The sequence below is a fragment of the Raphanus sativus genome, chromosome 4 (genome assembly GCF_000801105.2).
Source record: "Raphanus sativus cultivar WK10039 chromosome 4, ASM80110v3, whole genome shotgun sequence".
Lineage (NCBI taxonomy): Eukaryota > Viridiplantae > Streptophyta > Magnoliopsida > Brassicales > Brassicaceae > Raphanus > Raphanus sativus.
Window position 1 is genome coordinate 32296900 of NC_079514.1, and position 17313 is coordinate 32314212.

General features: G+C 41.1%; 2 protein-coding genes and 1 pseudogene across 3 annotated transcripts; 1 reads left to right on the forward strand and 2 right to left on the reverse strand.

The window, feature by feature from the left end:
• Window positions 1-1944: 1944 nt before the first annotated feature.
• On the reverse strand, window positions 1945-6093 carry LOC130511299 (meiosis-specific protein ASY2-like). Its single transcript, XM_057008218.1, has 3 exons — window positions 4028-6093; window positions 3091-3956; window positions 1945-3003 (listed from the first exon to the last, which is right to left on the reverse strand). Exons 1-3 carry the CDS (start codon window positions 5076-5078, stop codon window positions 1945-1947), a joined length of 2976 nt encoding a protein of 991 aa, XP_056864198.1. The 5' UTR covers window positions 5079-6093.
• LOC130511300 (F-box protein At5g39450-like) lies at window positions 6082-9011 on the reverse strand (annotated as a pseudogene).
• A 5859-nt stretch (window positions 9012-14870) lies between these two features.
• Window positions 14871-17208, forward strand: LOC108853780 (pentatricopeptide repeat-containing protein At5g39680-like). Of its 2 annotated transcripts, XM_057007006.1 has the most exons (2): window positions 14871-14950; window positions 15043-17206. In XM_057007006.1, exon 2 carries the CDS (start codon window positions 15179-15181, stop codon window positions 17045-17047), a length of 1869 nt encoding a protein of 622 aa, XP_056862986.1. In that variant the 5' UTR covers window positions 14871-14950; window positions 15043-15178; the 3' UTR covers window positions 17048-17206. The 2 variants fall into 2 exon arrangements, with proteins under 2 accessions (XP_056862986.1, XP_018482726.1); XM_018627224.2 differs by having other exon boundaries at window positions 14879-17208.
• Window positions 17209-17313: the final 105 nt, after the last annotated feature.

Below are 17313 nucleotides of genomic sequence, written 5' to 3' on the forward strand. Positions count from 1 at the left end.
TAATGCTGAAACTCACGACGGAGCAGGAGGAAACCACTCGGGAGGCCGAGCACTCGCCCTTAAGGTTCGAAGCTTGGGATTCTTTGGCCGTCTATGAACACTGACTGCGAGGCATACGCTCGTCGGTGCGACAAATGCCAGCGTCACGCTCCGAGCATCCACACAGTCCCACTGAGCTGTTGCGGACATCTGCTGCCCCTTATCCGTTCATGAGGTGGGGGATGGACATCATCGGGCCAATGCCGACTCCGCGCCAACGTCGTTTCATCCTGGTCCTCACTGATTACTTCACCAAATGGATTGAAGCCGAAGCGTTCTCTCAGGTGACGGACAAGGAAGTCCGCACCTTCGTCTGGAAAGAACATCATTTGCCGTCACGGTTTGCCGTACGAGATCATATAACGGACAATGGCTCTCAGTTCATGTCCGGAAACTTCAAAGAGTTCTGCAACAAGTGGAATATCCGTCTAAGCCCTTCGACTCCTCGTTACCCGCAAGGAAACGGACAGGCGGAATCTTCCAACAAGATTATCATCGATGGTATCAAGAAGCGACTCGACCTAAAGAAAGGCCATTGGGCCGACGAGCTGGACGGCGTCCTCTGGTCGCACCGAACGACTCCTCGCGGTGCGACCAAATCCACCCCTTTCTCTCTTGCTTACGGGATGGAAGCAATGGCCCCCGCCGAAGTTAACGTGACAAGTCTTCGGCGCGCCAAGATGCCGCAGTTCGTCGAGCTTAATCAAGATATGCTCCTCGATGCCCTCGATGAACTCGAGGAAAAACGAGATCAAGCGCTTCTTCGGATCCAAAATTACCAGAACCAGATCGAGAGCTACTATAAAAGAAGGTAAAAGCGCGCCCTCTCGAGCTCGGCGATCTCGTCCTCCGAAAAGTCTTCGACAACACAAAGGAGCTCAACGCTGGCAAGCTAGGGACCAATTGGGAAGGACCTTACAAGATCACCCGAGTCGTTCGACCAGGCGTCTACCGACTCGAGACTTCCCGCGGAGAGGCAGTTCCACGAGCCTGGAACTCTATGCATCTTCGCCTCTTCTACCAATAGATTCGTCTCATCTTTTTCTCCGAGCGAATGACCAACAGGTCACTGTTCGCAAAAAAAAAAAAAAAAAAAAAAAAAAAAAAAAAAAAAAAAAAAAAAAAACCGAGTAGATGCACCTAACCGTCACTTCTACTCGTCCGAGTGAATGCGCTACTACAGCCACTTTCACTCGGTCAAACGAACTACGAAAGGCTTGATCCTCATCCGAGGTACGTAGGCATCCCTTCACAGGGTCCAGCCCCAACCAAAACAAAGTCCAAACTTTTTCGCGAAAGAATGACGAACAGTCACTTTCTAGTAAACGATGCCAACCCCTTTTCAAGCGGCGTACGAGCACTCGCCCAAAATCAATCGATTGGGTCTTGATCAGACGTCAGTCGAAGGGAATAACAGCCTTGCGTCACCTGTGCGTCACGCATTGACCGGCTACCCGATGGAAATTCTAGACCAAGTCTAACCGAAGAACGACGGTTTGGCCGACCAACGGTTCTCTCGGTTACTGCAATGCGTCTCGGAACCTTTTCCTCGTAATTCAATAGAACGATTAGAGATTCTCTTTGTAATCGCTTGATCAACCACTTGTAAAAGTTTAGTTGAATAAAGAAGATTCGAACGAGCAACCGCCTCTAATTTCCTGTTCTATCTGAAAAATTGGGAACTCGCTGGCAAACGCGAGTAGCCGCTCGAATGAATCCTTTCTCGGTTAAAAACAAAAACGATTTACATATTTCTAAGTGGAAACGACTTACTGAAATATATAATAAAAATTCATAAAAGGTCTGAAGAAAAAGCAAGGCAGTAGTTCATACAACAAAAGGCCTTAGCCGAGAAAAGGAAATAGTTTTAAAGGCACAAGCGCCAAAAGTCAGATACAACAAACATCAAATACTAATCCAAGGCAGGAAGATCCTCCTCGGGATGTTCTTCGCTCGCGCCAGAGTCCGCCCCCTCGAGATGTCCTTCACTCGCGCCAGAATCCGCATCCTCGAATGACGGCGAGTCGGAGATATTGACCGGCGTGTTGGAGATCGGTTCGTCGGGAGCTGACTTGTTCGTCTCCTCAGCCACGGAAGGGTCCTTAAGGGCAACTTCTTGACCCGGGAGAACAGCATCAGGCGAGCTGGCGACTGAACGGTGTCGAGAAGGCTCTTCGACGGCTCTTCGGATCGATCCCCTGGTGCTCTGAGGGGAGTGCGAAGCGTCTTGGCGGCCTCGGAGTCGAGCAAGTCCATGTTCGACCCAAATTTGTCGATTTTATCCATCATCTCCTGGATAACGAACCTCGACTCGAGCACGAGAGGAGATAAAGAAAGGTCCTTCTCGAGAAGATCATCTACGATCAAACGCTTCACCTCCGCATCATAATGCCTCTCTTGCCCGGCGTAGATATCAATATCTCCCTGAGAGATGTTTTTACCTGCCGCTTTCATCCCTTCAAGGCAACGTCTCATCCCCCGAGCCTGGCCGAGCATGCATCTCGCATCCTCAAAGTTATCACGACGGGACTCCCGATCCTGGATCCTCTGGAAGCGAACGGCGGCTTTCCCATGCATCGCCGCCATTACTCGGATCCGTTCGTGAGTAACCTCATAGCGGCGCGACTCTCGGAGACGATCCATCTCCTTGGAATGCTCTAAGGCAGCAGCCGCCTTCTCTTCCTCGAGGGTCTTCTTCTCGTTTGCCAGCTTGGTTTTCTCTTTCTCGAGCGCTTTAACCAACTCCCGGGCTCGCTTCAGCTCCTTGTTCATAGCCGCCTCTTTCTGGGAGAGTTCATCCCTCATGGCCGCTTCTGCAATAACCGCTTCGTCCTTCTTCTTCAGCATGACCTCTAAGGCGACAGTCGCCTCCTTGGTGTTGCGCCGTTGCCTATCAATCACACCATAGGTCCTCTTCAGCTCTTTGTCGTATATGCGGACGACCTCGTTCCAGTCACCTTGGCTCTGCAACACATCAAAGAAAGAGTTGGGATAGGACGACCAAATGAGAAGAAAGACGAGAAACGAATGCGATGCAGAAACTATACTTACCTTAACCGAGGAACCGGCAGCAGCGGTGTACTCGTCTTGGAAAACTAAGTCCTTGACGAGTGGGAGATGCTCCCTACTTCCCCGGACTTGGCGGACGAAACGAGCGCAATCTCTCTCGTTACAAACGAGAGGAGTGTCCCGCTTGAAAATGAAGTCCACTTTATCCGGGCAAAACCCCTGCAGGTTCTTCGGCACAGCCTTACCCTCCTGAGCCTTCGGAGAGGACCTGTTCGATCCCCGGGCATCTTCACGAACCGCCGCCTTGGGGAGGGAAACGGCAGTAGTCGGAGCCTCCACGGTTTCCTTCTCCGTATCGGGCGCTATCTCGTGCCCCGAGGATTCGCCGGCACTCTTCTTATTATTCTTTTTCGACTTCTTCTTCACCTTAGAAGAAGTCCCCTGAAGACCACCATCGAGAGACGGATCCGGGAGAACGTCATCTCGAGAATTGTTGCTAGGCTCCAAGGCCTGGAGCTCACCTCTCTCCACAGAGGAAGGCCGAACCTCAACGGGATCCTTGCGCGCCCGCTTCTTCTCCGATCCGGCGCCCCCACCGGTGGAAGTCTCCTCGGCTTGCTTCTCCTCGGAAGAAACGCCTTCCCTCTCCTTCCTCTTGCTCCCCGACTTTCTCACGAGCTGAGCCCCGTCCGACTCAGTCGCTCTCGGCTCCCCGGGATCAGAGGAGTTTGCGTTAGAGCTTTGGTCCGGTTCCACGAACCCGAGTTGCTTCCCAACCACCAAACTTAGATCCGGCAATTCCCTCATAGCTCTGGCTCGGTTAATTTCAATCTGCTCGGCTTTGGTGAACAAGTTGATTCTCTTCGACTTTTTGGTGATGAGAGGAACGGTGTCCGAACGCCAAACCTCTGCAAAGACAAAAGAAAGCGACTTAGGATCCCTGAGGAAACCGAGCAAAAGAAGAGAAAGAGAAACTTACGCCGCTTGATCCGATCAATCGACCTACGAATCCTCCTGTACGAGAAGTTCTCCCAAAAATCCTGTTTCTGGGACGCGATAATCCGAGCACTCTCCAAGAAATCTTCCTCGTACTCCGCGGTATTCGAGTGAGGAACTGTCAAAACAAGAGAAAAAGAGATGGTCAGGAGTCTGAAACAGTAAAAGATTAAAGAACATTCAATACCAAATTCATTGTTCCAAAGAACACGGTAACCGGTCTTCAGCGGCTCCTCGAAAGCCGAGCGATCGGACTTAACATAGAAGTACGATCGCTGCCAGTCGTTCGTCTTGGTCGGATAGCCCGTTACCACATTATAGTTCGGGCGTATCTTCAGTGATAACAGGCCTCGATTAATCTTCACCGAGACCAGCTCCTCAAATGCTCGGACGCTGAGAGCAGCGCCAGCTTCCGCCCCAATCACCATCAGCGCAACTGCTAGACGCCAAGCGCCATTCAAGAATTGGCTCAAAGCGACTCCTCGGCGCATCGTGTAGGCGGTGACGAGTCGAGGAATCGGAAACCATAGTTTCGTGTCCTTTTCGAAGTACGACTCGTATACGCACTGATACCCCTTCGGGGGGGACCACGGCCTTTGGGTCTTTGACGGGATTATGAATGTAACCCCGGTCGCCTTGCCTCTCTTCAGCAGCTTCGTCACCGACTCGAATGTGGATCGCGTCGGTAAAACGTTCCTCCAGTCTTGCCCCTCAACTACAGGGGGACGAGCTCGCGACGGATCGAGTCGGCGCTGCTCCTCGAAAATATTTCCCGGGTAGAAGCAGTAGGGAGTCATCCCGTCGTCAGGAGAGCCATCGCCTCCGTCATCGTCTGCGCGAGATTGAACCATCGCTACCGAGACGAGCATACGCTGCTCTCGGGTCATGTTCTCGGTATCCATCATCGCCTCGCGATGAGCCTCCTCTACGCTATCGCCGGATCCGCGAACCCTCTCCAGATCACTATCGGGACCAGTGGTGCTCGAAATCATCTTTCCCTTTTGTTCTCGAGAAAGTTGTTTGCTCGTCGACATATCGAGTAGAGGAACTAAAACAGAGAGCAAAAGCTAGAGAGATAAGGAGTAGAGAGAGAAAGTACCTGATAAACTGAGAGAAGAATGAGAGAGATCTCGAGAGAGACCTCTTATTTATAGAGAGAGTGAAGGCGCCTCCCACGAGGTGCCATCATTAGCCCTAAGCGGGCCTAATTGGGCCTATCGGCGGGCTCGCGCGTCACACTCAGACGCAACCTTTCGGATTCCCGACAAAAAACCCTAGCGACGTTTCAGCTTCTCGATCGAAAACCAGTGATGGTTCGCTGTCACATCAAAAACCGGCACAGTCGATTCATCGGTTTAGAGGAGTTCATCTGAGGCATCGAGCGTACGATAGGTCGGTTGTTCGTTCGGGAACATCCGGAACTCTTTCCGCCGGCGGTTCCTCGGTTAAATCAAAGGAACCGACTATCAAACCTCCTATTCTTCGAGCCCTAACTCACTAATTCGCTGCGACCAGCTGCTCGACAACGAACTAGGGGGGGACTTACTGTTGGGGATGGATTGGCACCATCCACAAGGCCCAGCGAATAGGAGGCCCATTACTACCATTCAAAGGATGACCGGCTCGGAGACGGCTCCTGACGAGCCGCGACTCGGCTCGAGACCTCTATAGCTGAACGACGAGAAGCCGATGGAAACGATCAGGCGGCTCGGGCCGAGCAGTCTTCTCGACTGGGCCTTTAAGCCAAAAGGCCCATAACGAAGGGGACGGATTAGGTCAAAGCCAACCGACCTAGGAGACTATATAAGGAGTTGAGGACAGGAAAGAAAGGATCAACACATAGACAGACAGACTTGCGGCAAGATTAGGGTTTCCTTTATTCTCTTTGTATCTCGCCGCTCTCTTGTACTTCCGGCTAGGATCTCACCGAGCATCGACTAGCCGGCTTTCTTACTCTTGTACCCTCGTTATTCCGACTCTAATAAAACGTCTCTGTTCATCCCACTCTTGAGTTCTTCTACTTTTTGTTGACCAAACTCACCTTAAACAACGAGAGAGTACGTAAAGTGAACCGGGTACAGAGCCAGGAGCGCGGAATCCGTAACCACTTGCGACACCCCATCCCGTGTAAGAAAGCTCAAAATCTATTTCATCTGCATCAAACGGAAAAGGCTCAAGGGAAGGTTTATTAATATTCACAACAAACATTGGGGATCCATTTGGATGACCCGCATAGTGAGTGCCTTCGAGTATTTTTGTCCCGATAAGACGTCTCTCATTTTCCTCCCTTCGAGATTCTTCATAAGTGAGCCTCAGTAAATAAAAAGCTTTTCCAATTTCATCTTTACTACATTTACTAGGTGGCCACCCAAATGTTCCTCCCCACAAACCAGCATACTCTTGGTCACCGTCACCGATGGGGTTCTTGATCGGCAGTTTATAAAGGTAAAAACGTGCTAGGTCAAATTTTGGCCACCCTGGGTACCTTCTGAAAGAAGACTCCTCCTTGTAGGAGGCTTTGAGACTAAGAAAAAATATGTCACCAGAGCTAATAAAGCTCTGGCGAGCTACACATCCGCCATGGAAGTAACCACAGCTCTTTTTCCAATTCTTAGTGTTTAAGTCTCCCTGTGTAAGATTGTAACAAAACTCATCATCCTCGAGGTTCATGTTCTCCCAATACCTACCAAACTTGTGCATTTTAAGGAGCATAGTTCTGCGTTGCAACGACATCCCTTCATTATCTAACAACGTGGGAAATAACTTCCCGCTTAACTACCTTATCCCTTCTCTCTCTAAGACCTCCAAAGCGATTTCAGATCTCCCTCCGGTCCGGCGTCGCATCGTGCACGTGAGCGTCGCGTGAGTGCCCGGCTCCGGGGGGTCCTTCTCTCCTCTCTTCCTTGGTTTCTTTTTGCCGCTTGTCTGTCCATGTCGGACTCTCCGCCTTGCTTGAGTTTCTGGGTTTGCGATTCTGAGTCCGTCGGTCGTCCTCTGCGCAAGGATCTTCTGTCGGGTAAAGTTTGTGCTCTCTTTGGTAGCTCAGCGCGTAGTAGCAGCGATGGCTGGCAACCGGTCGGCGTTTAGGGTTGGGACTGGTTCGTTTTCCGTTCAGATCTGGTCCATTATTGTCGTCGTTTATGAAGGGTGTTTGGTTCGATCTCTGCTTCTGCTTGCGGTGGTCTCTGCCGTGGTGAAGTTTGTATAGATCTTCTTTCGGGTATTGGACGCGGGTCCTGTTTCGGTGTCGGAGCGGACTGCTCCTTTGCCTCGGTGGTTAGGTGAGCTCCGGCTCTCTGTTTGGAGGTGAGCTCCGGCTCTCTGTTTCGGAGGTGAAGCTAGAACCAGACTGTGCAGGAGGAGTTGACAACTGGTTTTTATCAAGCTTTACGTTGTTGTTTCTAGGTTGTTTTATCTGCCGTTGCGGTGGATTCCGGTGGTCGTCTATGGCTTCTGGAGACTGTCTTGAACTCGGCATCACCTTGAGCATCCTTGTGACGGCCGCTTTTCCTTCTCTTCCCAGGCTTTAGCGGCAGCTATTTCTCTCGGGTTGACCTCTTAGCGTTTTCATTGATCAGCTCTCTCCGTCGACTCCGGATTTGGGCTCTTTCAGCTGGGTTTTGGCTACTGGTTCTCGGTTGGCCACAAGTGTGGAGGCGGTTCTCGGGGAGTCATTGACCGCCTCCGAGTCGCCACTTGATCTTCGACCACATCCCGGTGCCGCTTTAGACGTTTGGCTCTCTTGCGGTAGTGGTTTTGATTTTCCTTGCAGGTTTGTGGAGGTTCAGAGGGTTGGTGGTGGCGTCAATAACAATCCGCTCTTTCAGTTTTTTTGGCAGCTTGGAAGTGTGTTCAGTAAGGGTTCTCGAGCTTCTCGGTAAGTTCTTGGTCCCTCACTTCTAAAGTTTGTCTCGTGCGTCATGGCAGTGACGGTTACACTGTCTCGAAGTGATCATCAGAAACCAGCTACTCCAGAGACGACAAGGGAAGTCCCGGCATCCAAGGAAACAAGGAGAACCTCACCTTCCCAAGATCATTGTCAATGGTTGAGAACGGTAACTGATTCCTAAGGATTTCAAAAGTCGGACTAGTGGAATGTGCCGGTTTAGTGGGTAGGCGAAGCTAGAATGTAATAGACTGAATTAGGAGTTTTTGTTCAAATCGAGTTTTGTAACCGAATCTGAATTCCCGTTCTCGGGGTCGATCTAAAAAAAAAAAAAAAAAAAAAAAAAAAAAAAAACTTCCCGCTTAAGGGTTCAACTGCATGTAGACCTACATGGCCTGTCGCTAGTTCGAGAAGGTTCAATCCCTCGCCAACATGGAGCTCCTGAAATGTAACCTCACCTCTCTTAGTTTCACTGCTCAACGTCTTCGGCTCAACCTCGAGTGAAAGCACATTGCAACTCTTTTCTATGGAGGAAAAACTTAGTACAACAAGCAACCTCCTTCTTTGCCTCTTCCATGGAGGAAAAACTTAGTGGAGCCATCAAAAGCAGAGATTATCTCAAACACAGGTGACCACATAATCCGACCCTCCTGAATCCCCAGAGGACCACCTTGTTGAGGAATGATACGGCAACCAACAACAGACAAGAAACCAGGCATCACGTAAACAAAATTACCTAGCTCAGGAACTTGGTTAACCCAGACCCCAATAAGAGGCTTCATTACCTCTACAAGAAACCGACAAAGAGTCTTGTAAGAAGAGATCCCTGTTCGCCATCGGACTATCTCGGACAGAGGAAGAACCTTTACTAGCTCGCACTGGGCAAGCCAGATATTCTCGGAATGCGCAAGGACAAGGTCGTAGAGGATTTTGCAGCATAAGCTTAGGTTGCAAACGTCGCTTGGAGAAAGAAAACGAGGGATTGCAGCGATTACGTCTTCAGGAAGCAAGAGAAGCAGGCACGTACCAAACGATTCCGACCGTAACTGTCCGATCGTCATGATGTTGTGATACTGAGGAATCAAATCTCGGTTTGAATCAGATAACACAACGAATCTATTCTATTAATTCTGCAGTTTGCCCCATTAATAAAAGTTGGGTCCAACTAAAAAAAACTGATTTTATATAACTGCATCAATTATATCAAAATACTAACTACTGTACGTGATCATTTTCTCTACACAAAAACAGTTATCTTATTCTTTTTAAAAGAGATTTTTGTGATCATCAATTAATTTCTCAGTAATCAGTAAATTTGTCAGCAATTAAACTCTGAACATATTGTTCGAAGTGTGGGCATGGAAAACGATTACCCAGCGTCAAAGTGTTCTTCCAGCAGCAGTGGTTTCATGAAAATCGGTTTAGAAATCGGGTTCACCAAAAACAGTTTGTTTTCAGGTTTTAAATGCTTATATCGAATTGTACATGTGAAATCTACAAATTCAATGAAAAAAATAAGAAAAACTCAAAATTTGAGTGAATGGTGATAGATCTAAGTTCACAGCTATGGTGAAAGTTGCAGAAACTACAAACGGCAACAAAGAAAGAAGAAGGTTAATTTACAATGTTGCCATTTTTAGAAAATAATAATAATAAAAAGATGCTTTTGGTTATCGAATAAGTTATATAATTGCTTTATCGACAATAGAGCAGTTACCTTCCACCTTATATATATATATTTATTCCAACAATTATTTTCTTGTGTTATCTTCGAAAAAAAAAATCATATATTTTTTCACTGCATATAAATATATATTTTGTAACCATTACTTTAATTCGATAATGATCGGGATCCACTAGGTTATTTTGTAACCACTATTTTACACACATAAATATTTATATATATATATATATATATATATATATAACAGAAAATATCAAAAATATATTTTTTTAAACAGTTTCAAAAAATTTGGTTGGTTTTCAGTGTCGGCTGGGTTCGATATTGGTATTTGGATATAACATTACAAGAACCATTCGAGTATATAGACTAAATCAAACAAAGTGAAACTTTGATATTCGGATCGATTCCGAATTAGTTTTTTGGTTACATATTCTTGACTAATTATGTTAGGTAACTAATAAAAAAAATGTAACATGTTGCAAATTTAAAAATAAATTAGATTCTGATCCGTCCTTAAAAAGATGAGTATATTTTTTGTTTTAAATTTAGTTTTCATATTTATATTTTCTTTGTGATTATATTCGTATGTTTTTGTAATCATATTTGTGTGTAAATCTTAATCAAAAATATTTTATTAAATAATGGCAATTTAAAAACCGATCTGGTATACATTCGGTTAGGGATGGGTTGCGGATCGAACCCGGCCCGCTGACACGCCAACCCGCGGGTTTCAATTTTGTTTTGGTAAAAAAATCTGATCCGTACAATCCGCAAACAAATAATTTTGTACCCGCTCTTCTTAATTTTGCGGTTATCCGCGGGTTATATGTTTTTAAACCATAATTTTTTAATTTAATTATTATAAAAATATATAAAATTATATTTATAATAAATCTTTTATATATTATCAAAAATCATATACAGTTATGTATTTTGATTTGAATAAAACAATATTTGAAACTTAAATAAGATATATTATGGTTTGAAAGTTGAGATCGGATCATAATTTTAATTTTTTTTTCGTTTTTTTCAAAACAAAACAATAATTTAAATATGTAATTTCAATGCCAATCAAAAAGATTTATCATAGTTACCAAAAATTGTTATAAAAAATTATGTTAAATTAAATTAATATTAAAATAAGATGTTTAAAAAAACTCATATATAAAGATTAAATTCTTCAAAAAAATAATTTAAACAAAAACTATACCCGCTCTTTAAAGAGCGGATCAAAATCTAGTCAACTTTTAAATCACTCGTCAAAAGTAGAGACGAGTTTAGGTTAGTTAAGGACCACAAAGCAGAACTCGGTCCGCTTCTGAGCATTTGTAGGTTTAGGTGCATAACATTGATATTTGGGAATATTTTAGGAGTTCTAAATAAAAAACTAGGTGTTCCAAAAAAACTAGGTTAAAATCAGCATCTTTTTGTATATATAAATATTTTTACGTACTATTATTTATTTTCATTTTATATATTATAAAATAAATAAAATAATAAATATATATTAAATAATTGACAAGTAAGTAACTATTGTATATATAACTAAATTGGTGCAATGAAATAAATTAAAACAATCGTCGTTAACTATTTTATATGATATATTATTAAATTAAAATTATATTAACATATATATAGTATAATTTTAGTATGAATATTTATTAAATAAATATTTTTATTAAAATGTTTTTATGTTCACTTGTATTTTATAACAAAATTTTAAACCAGATATCAAATTTTTTAATATGGGACTTCTAATAGTTATAATAATTTATATCATTTTTACAAATAGATTTTTAAATTAAAATATTTATTTATTTTATGTGGTATATAATTTAATTTAAAAGATATTATATATATATATCCATTAAATAAGATTTTTCAGTTATATAATTTTATGATCATTTGTATCTTGTTATAAAAACATTTTAAATCACTGATCACAAGATTTTTAATGTGACATTTTTAATAGTTTTATTAATTTATAGTCATTTAAAATTTAAAAGTATAATAAATATACATAAAAATCTAAAATTTTATTATATAGCTAATGTGATCATGGGTGCACATACCCATTAGTTTCTGCACTGGCTTTTCCACTGTCTATGTGACTATGTCTCAGGAAGATCTATAAACTAAGGAATATGGAAAATAGAAGAGATGGTTTTCTTAACAGTAGAAACACTAATTCTTTTGTTATTTGCAACCCAGACAAATATCTGAAACAACTAAAGAAAATACAAGTAACGCAAAGAAACCCATGGATGTCGATTACATTTATTTCCAATTTGATATCCTGGTTTGGTTTGATGACTTGCGGTTTTGTTATGTGTTCCAAAAAATAGGTGGAGAGATTACTGTCCAATGTCCATGCACAATCTAGTGAGCCTGAAAAACGAGAATTCGTTGTGGACTCCCAACAATATATGCGATGTGCTTTGTGATAACAGTGCAAGGTGTTATTTTATTGATTTGGTGGTCTTTCCGAACTTTCTCCATATATTAAATGCATGTCATTTGATAAACAGCTATACTTTTATTCGCGTAATTTGAAGAATTTATTATCTCTTTACAAATACTATAAGTTTAAATGATAAATAATACTCCTTCTGTTTAATTTGATAAAAAATGGCATTTTAGCTTTTTGTTTTGTGTCAAAATGTTATTCTATATTTTCAATGCATTTTTTATTAAATCTTTGTTTACTCTTTTAAGTAACCAACAAAAATTTAGTTAAATTATTTTTATTTAAATAATTGTATAATAAATAAAAATATATTAGTATAGATTATCATTTTTAATCTATGTAAAATGTGTCTAAGTGACGTTCTTTGGAAACAGAAAAAATATATTAAAAATAACATTACTTGCACCTTTTGATACATTTGCAGAATTTCAGCTTTGGATCTTAAATTTTTCAATTTAACATGAAGCTGTATTCTGAGATGTTAAACATATTTTACGTTTACTCATGTAAAACTATTTTTAATATAAATTTCAAAAATATATTTATGAGTTCTAATATGTGTTGATCATAACATTTTTTTAGTTTAACTTTTTAAATAGATATAATTATGTGAGAATTGAATAATCGTCTTATTTAACTCATTTTGTATTTACGTTTATTATTAATGTTACATAATATTCACATTAAAATTAAATTAATTATGTTTAAAATTACATGAATTTTTGTAGGGTGAGTGTTCGGATATCTATTCGGGTTTAGTTCGGGTCTATTTGGATTTTAGATCTTTGGGATTCAAAAATTTCAACCCGTTCGAGTATTTCTAAATTTTGGTTTGGATTCTATTCGGATCTTTGCGGATTTGGTTCAGGTTTTAATAACCCATTTAGATTATTTTTAAAATTCAGTATATACTTTAAATTTTTAAAATCTATAACAAATGATATATTATATAAATTGAATAAAATATGTAAAAATATCTAAATTTAACATATAAATTGGTTTGGTTCTAATATTTAGATAGAAAATTAATAAATATTTTAAGTATTTAGTGTTTTGAATATACTTTCTATTTCAAAAAGTTATTTTTGACTATTTATTATTTTTCAAGTAATTTGGATAACTTAAAGGGAAAATTTGGAGAAATGCACTTATATGAGATTTTAATTTGAAAATTACACTGTTATTTATTTTTGTTGAAAAATACACTTTTGTATATATGTATTTCCTAAATTATCCATTCTGAAATATTTAATATTGTTATCTATATTATGTCATTATAAGTATAATATTTAAACTAACAGTTTCAACAAGAATCTACACAATATATTTTTAATGTATCTAATTATTATTTTTTGAAACAAAAATAGAACCAGTGAACGTCGTCTCATCTCCTTCTTCGTGATATTTTTTTTTTTGAAAAAAAGGCTTTCTTCGTGATATTTAGTTCTCCATTTTTGAGAAAAAAAATCATTTCTCTAGTTCATCTTTATTATTCTTTTTATTCAGAGGTGTATTAATTTTCATCCATTCCCTTAAGTGTAATTCAATTCGTGAAAAAATGATTTGGTTAATGCGTATTCACCCAACATATGTTTATGTTCTCCATTAGAGACCTTACTAATGATTTGGTTTTGTTTGGTTTTCAGAGGCCTTCAATGAATCCCTCTCCTATTTTAGGCTAGATACTTCTTTTAGGAGATCCTTTCTTTTTGGTCTCTTTAACTGTTTATTTCTGCAGTTCCTATGCCGAAAGATTCGCTCGCCTTTCCAAACTCTCATAGTGTATCCGGTTTAGAGACACAGCAAAACTTGGCAGTGTATTTTCAGAATCAATCGATTCATACACTCTAATGTTTCATGATAAACATTAATTCATTAAAGAGACAAAAAGCTAATGTGCAACAATGGTTTTGAAATAGAGTTCTGGAAAAAAAAAGAGAAACGTTGGAGAGAGAGCTAATGTTCCTGCTCGTAGTCTTTTGGTAAGTTGCTTCAGCTGTGTTTGATGAATATATTAAATTAATAGGAGACTTGGTTCTAAAGAGATCCTGGATTTCCATTACTAGTCTTCCATTCTTCAATGATGATGAATCAATACTAAATGATACGTAAGGCGTTGTTCTCTCTGTTTTTTCTGTTCTTGAACAAGTAATGAAAATTTACGTTTTTGGTTTCGAACCATTATAGACTATATATGCTTATTTGAATTTATCTCACCCAGATTTATCTTAAACATAAGAATTATAATATTATTAACATTATTAGTTTTGTATTTATATTGTAATTATTGAAATATCTAATCTGGTAAAAAAGTCTTTTCACATTTGATAAAGTATACTTTTCAAAAAACCAAAAAGAAGGTGTAGTTTCCAAAATTTGAACTATTAATAGAGTATTTTTCAAATTATCCCTAACTTAAAAGTATTATACATTTTGGATGTTTTTAATATACATTAGATCTGAAAATAATTAATATATAAGTATATAAATCTATTTCAAATATGTTCGGATATCAAAATACTTTAGTTCAGATTGGGTTTGGTCTTAATTATTAAAATATCTAAATTTTGAATTTATTTAGATATTTAATTAATTTCGGTTCGGATTTGAAATTCGTTGTTTCAGATCGGATTAGATTCACTTTTTCAGAGTCGGAATTTTGGCCCAGCCCTAAATTTTTAGGACCAAAAAGCTTTCTTACCCAGAAGTTCCAACCGGAACTAAACCGAAAATCTGATTGGACACCCACCTTAACGCTCAAAAACAGAGCTTAATTTTTAGTGTTGTAGGGGAGAAGCGCCGTTGCCCAAAAAAAAAAAGGGGGGGAGAAAGCGCCATGTCCGCCGTGTCTTTGATAGAACGACAACTGGTAAAATGCAATAAACTCACGTCTTTATTACCCAAACCAATTGAAGCTCTTCCACGCCTTAACCATCTCTTGAAACTCTGTGCTAACTCAAGTTATCTGAAGACCGGCGAATCCATTCACGCTCATCTGATCGTCAGGAACCTATCTTCTCTATGGCTGATCAACTCTCTGATCAATCTCTACACGAAATGCGGGAAAGCTCTTTCTGCACGCAAGGTGTTCGACTCAATGCCCGAGAGAAACGTTGTTTCTTGGTGTACTTTGATGAAAGGTTATCAAGATTCCGGGTCCGATTCCGAAGTTCTGAACCTTTTCAGAAGCATGGTTCTCTCTGGGGAACCGCAGCCTAACGAGTTCGTAGCCACTGTGGTTATTAAATCTTGCTCAAGCTCAGGGAGAATCCAAGAAGGTAAGCAGTGTCATGGATGTTTTCTTAAACATGGTTTGACGTCACATGAGTATGTACGTAACACTCTTCTCTACATGTATTCATCATGTTCTGGAACAAGAGAGGCTATCAGAGTTTTGGATGATCTTCCTCGTTGTGATCTTCTCGCTTTTAACTCCGCTCTTAGTGGATACTTAGAGCACGGTGGTGCTTTAGAAGAAGGGCTTGAGGTTTTGAGAAAGATGGCTATTGGAGATTTGGTGTGGGACGAAGTTACGTATATGTCTTCTTTAAAGCTTTGCTCTAGTCTCAGAGACTTGGAAATAGCTCGGCAGATTCACAGCAGGATGGTACGGCTTGGTTTCTGCTGTGGTGATGATGTTAACGTGAGCGGTGCACTCGTTAACATGTATGGGAAATGTGGTAAACCTTTATATGCTCAGAGGGTTTACGACGGTAGTAAGCACGCTCAAAACATCGTCTTGAACACGTCTATCATGGATGCTTACTTCCAGAGCAAGTCTTACGAGGAGGCTCTGAATCTGTTTGCAAAGATGGAAAACAGAGATGTCCCACCTAACGAGTTCACCTTTGCTGTTTTGCTAAACTCAACCGCGGAGCTGTCTCTTCTGAAACACGGCGGTGTTCTACACGGTCTCGTCGTGAAATCGGGTTATAGGAGGCATGTAATGGTTGGTAACGCGTTGGTTAACATGTACGCCAAGAGCGGCAGCATCCAAGATTCATGGAAAGCGTTCTCAGGGATGAAGTTTAGAGACGTAGTCACTTGGAACGCGATGATATGTGGATTCTCGCATCACGGATTAGGGAAAGAAGCGCTTGAGGTCTTTGAAGAGATGATGGTGGTTGCGGGAGAGGTCCCTAACCGCATAACTTTCATCGGCGTTTTGCACGCTTGTAGCCATATGGGTTTCGTGGAGCAAGGCCGTTACTACTTTAGCCGTTTGATGAAACGGTTCAATGTCCAACCTGATTTACAGCATTACACATGCGTCGTTGGACTTTTGAGCAAGGCTGGATTGTTTGAGGAGGTTGAGAGTTTCATGAGAGAAGCTCCTGTCCAATGGGATGCTGTTGCGTGGAGTACTTTGCTGAACGCTTGTTACGTTCGCCGGAACTACAGTTTAGGGAAAAAGGTAGCTGAATACGCCATTGAGATGTATCCGAACAACTCAGGGATTTACATATTGTTATCTAATATACATGCCAAGTCGAAAGAGTGGGACGGTGTGGCGAGAGTGCGTTCGGTGATGAAGGAGAGACGAGTTAAGAAGGAGCCTGGGGTGAGCTGGATATGTATACGAAACAAAACACATATGTTTCTTTCGGAGGATAACCAACACTCGGAGATTGTGCTGATTTACGCAAAGGTGAAGGAAGTTTTGTCAAAGATTAGGCCGTTAGGGTATTCTCCTGATGTTGCTGGTGGGGCTTACCATGATGTTGACGAAGAGCAGAGTGAGAACAACCTCTATTATCACAGCGAGAAGCTAGCTGTGGCGTATGGTCTGATGAAAACGCCGGAGAACTCGCCATTGTACGTGACTAAAAACGTGAGGATATGTGATGATTGTCACTCTGCAATCAAGCTTATCTCGAGGCTCTCTAACCGGTTGATAGTTGTCAGAGATTCCAACCGGTTCCACCATTTCCAAGATGGACAGTGTTCTTGTTGTGATTACTGGTGAAGACTTAAATACTTGTCAGTCATTATTTTATAGGTGAAAAGAGTGTCTACTTGTTCAACCTCAAGCTTAACCTCTGCAGTAACAAGGGTTGACAGATTATTTATGTAGGTTATAGTAGTCTATATACGAATAAAACTGAGCATGGTAGAATTTTATAACTAACAGATATTGTGCTTTTAAATGCAATCTAAACCAAGAAGTTGATAGATTGTTGAATTTTACATTTTCTATTTCAAATTCTTGCAACGAACGGGTCCATCCATATA

Coding starts and splice junctions, on each gene's coding strand:
- LOC130511299 (XM_057008218.1), bottom strand. CDS start 5,078: ATGTCGACGAGCAAACAACTTTCTCGAGAACAAAAGGGAAAGATGATT. Junction 3,957..4,027: donor GATTGATCGGATCAAGCGGC/GTAAGTTTCTCT, acceptor TTGTCTTTGCAG/AGGTTTGGCGTTCGGACACC. Junction 3,004..3,090: donor CTGCCGGTTCCTCGGTTAAG/GTAAGTATAGTT, acceptor GATGTGTTGCAG/AGCCAAGGTGACTGGAACGA.
- LOC108853780 (XM_018627224.2), top strand. CDS start 14,918: ATGTCCGCCGTGTCTTTGATAGAACGACAACTGGTAAAATGCAATAAA.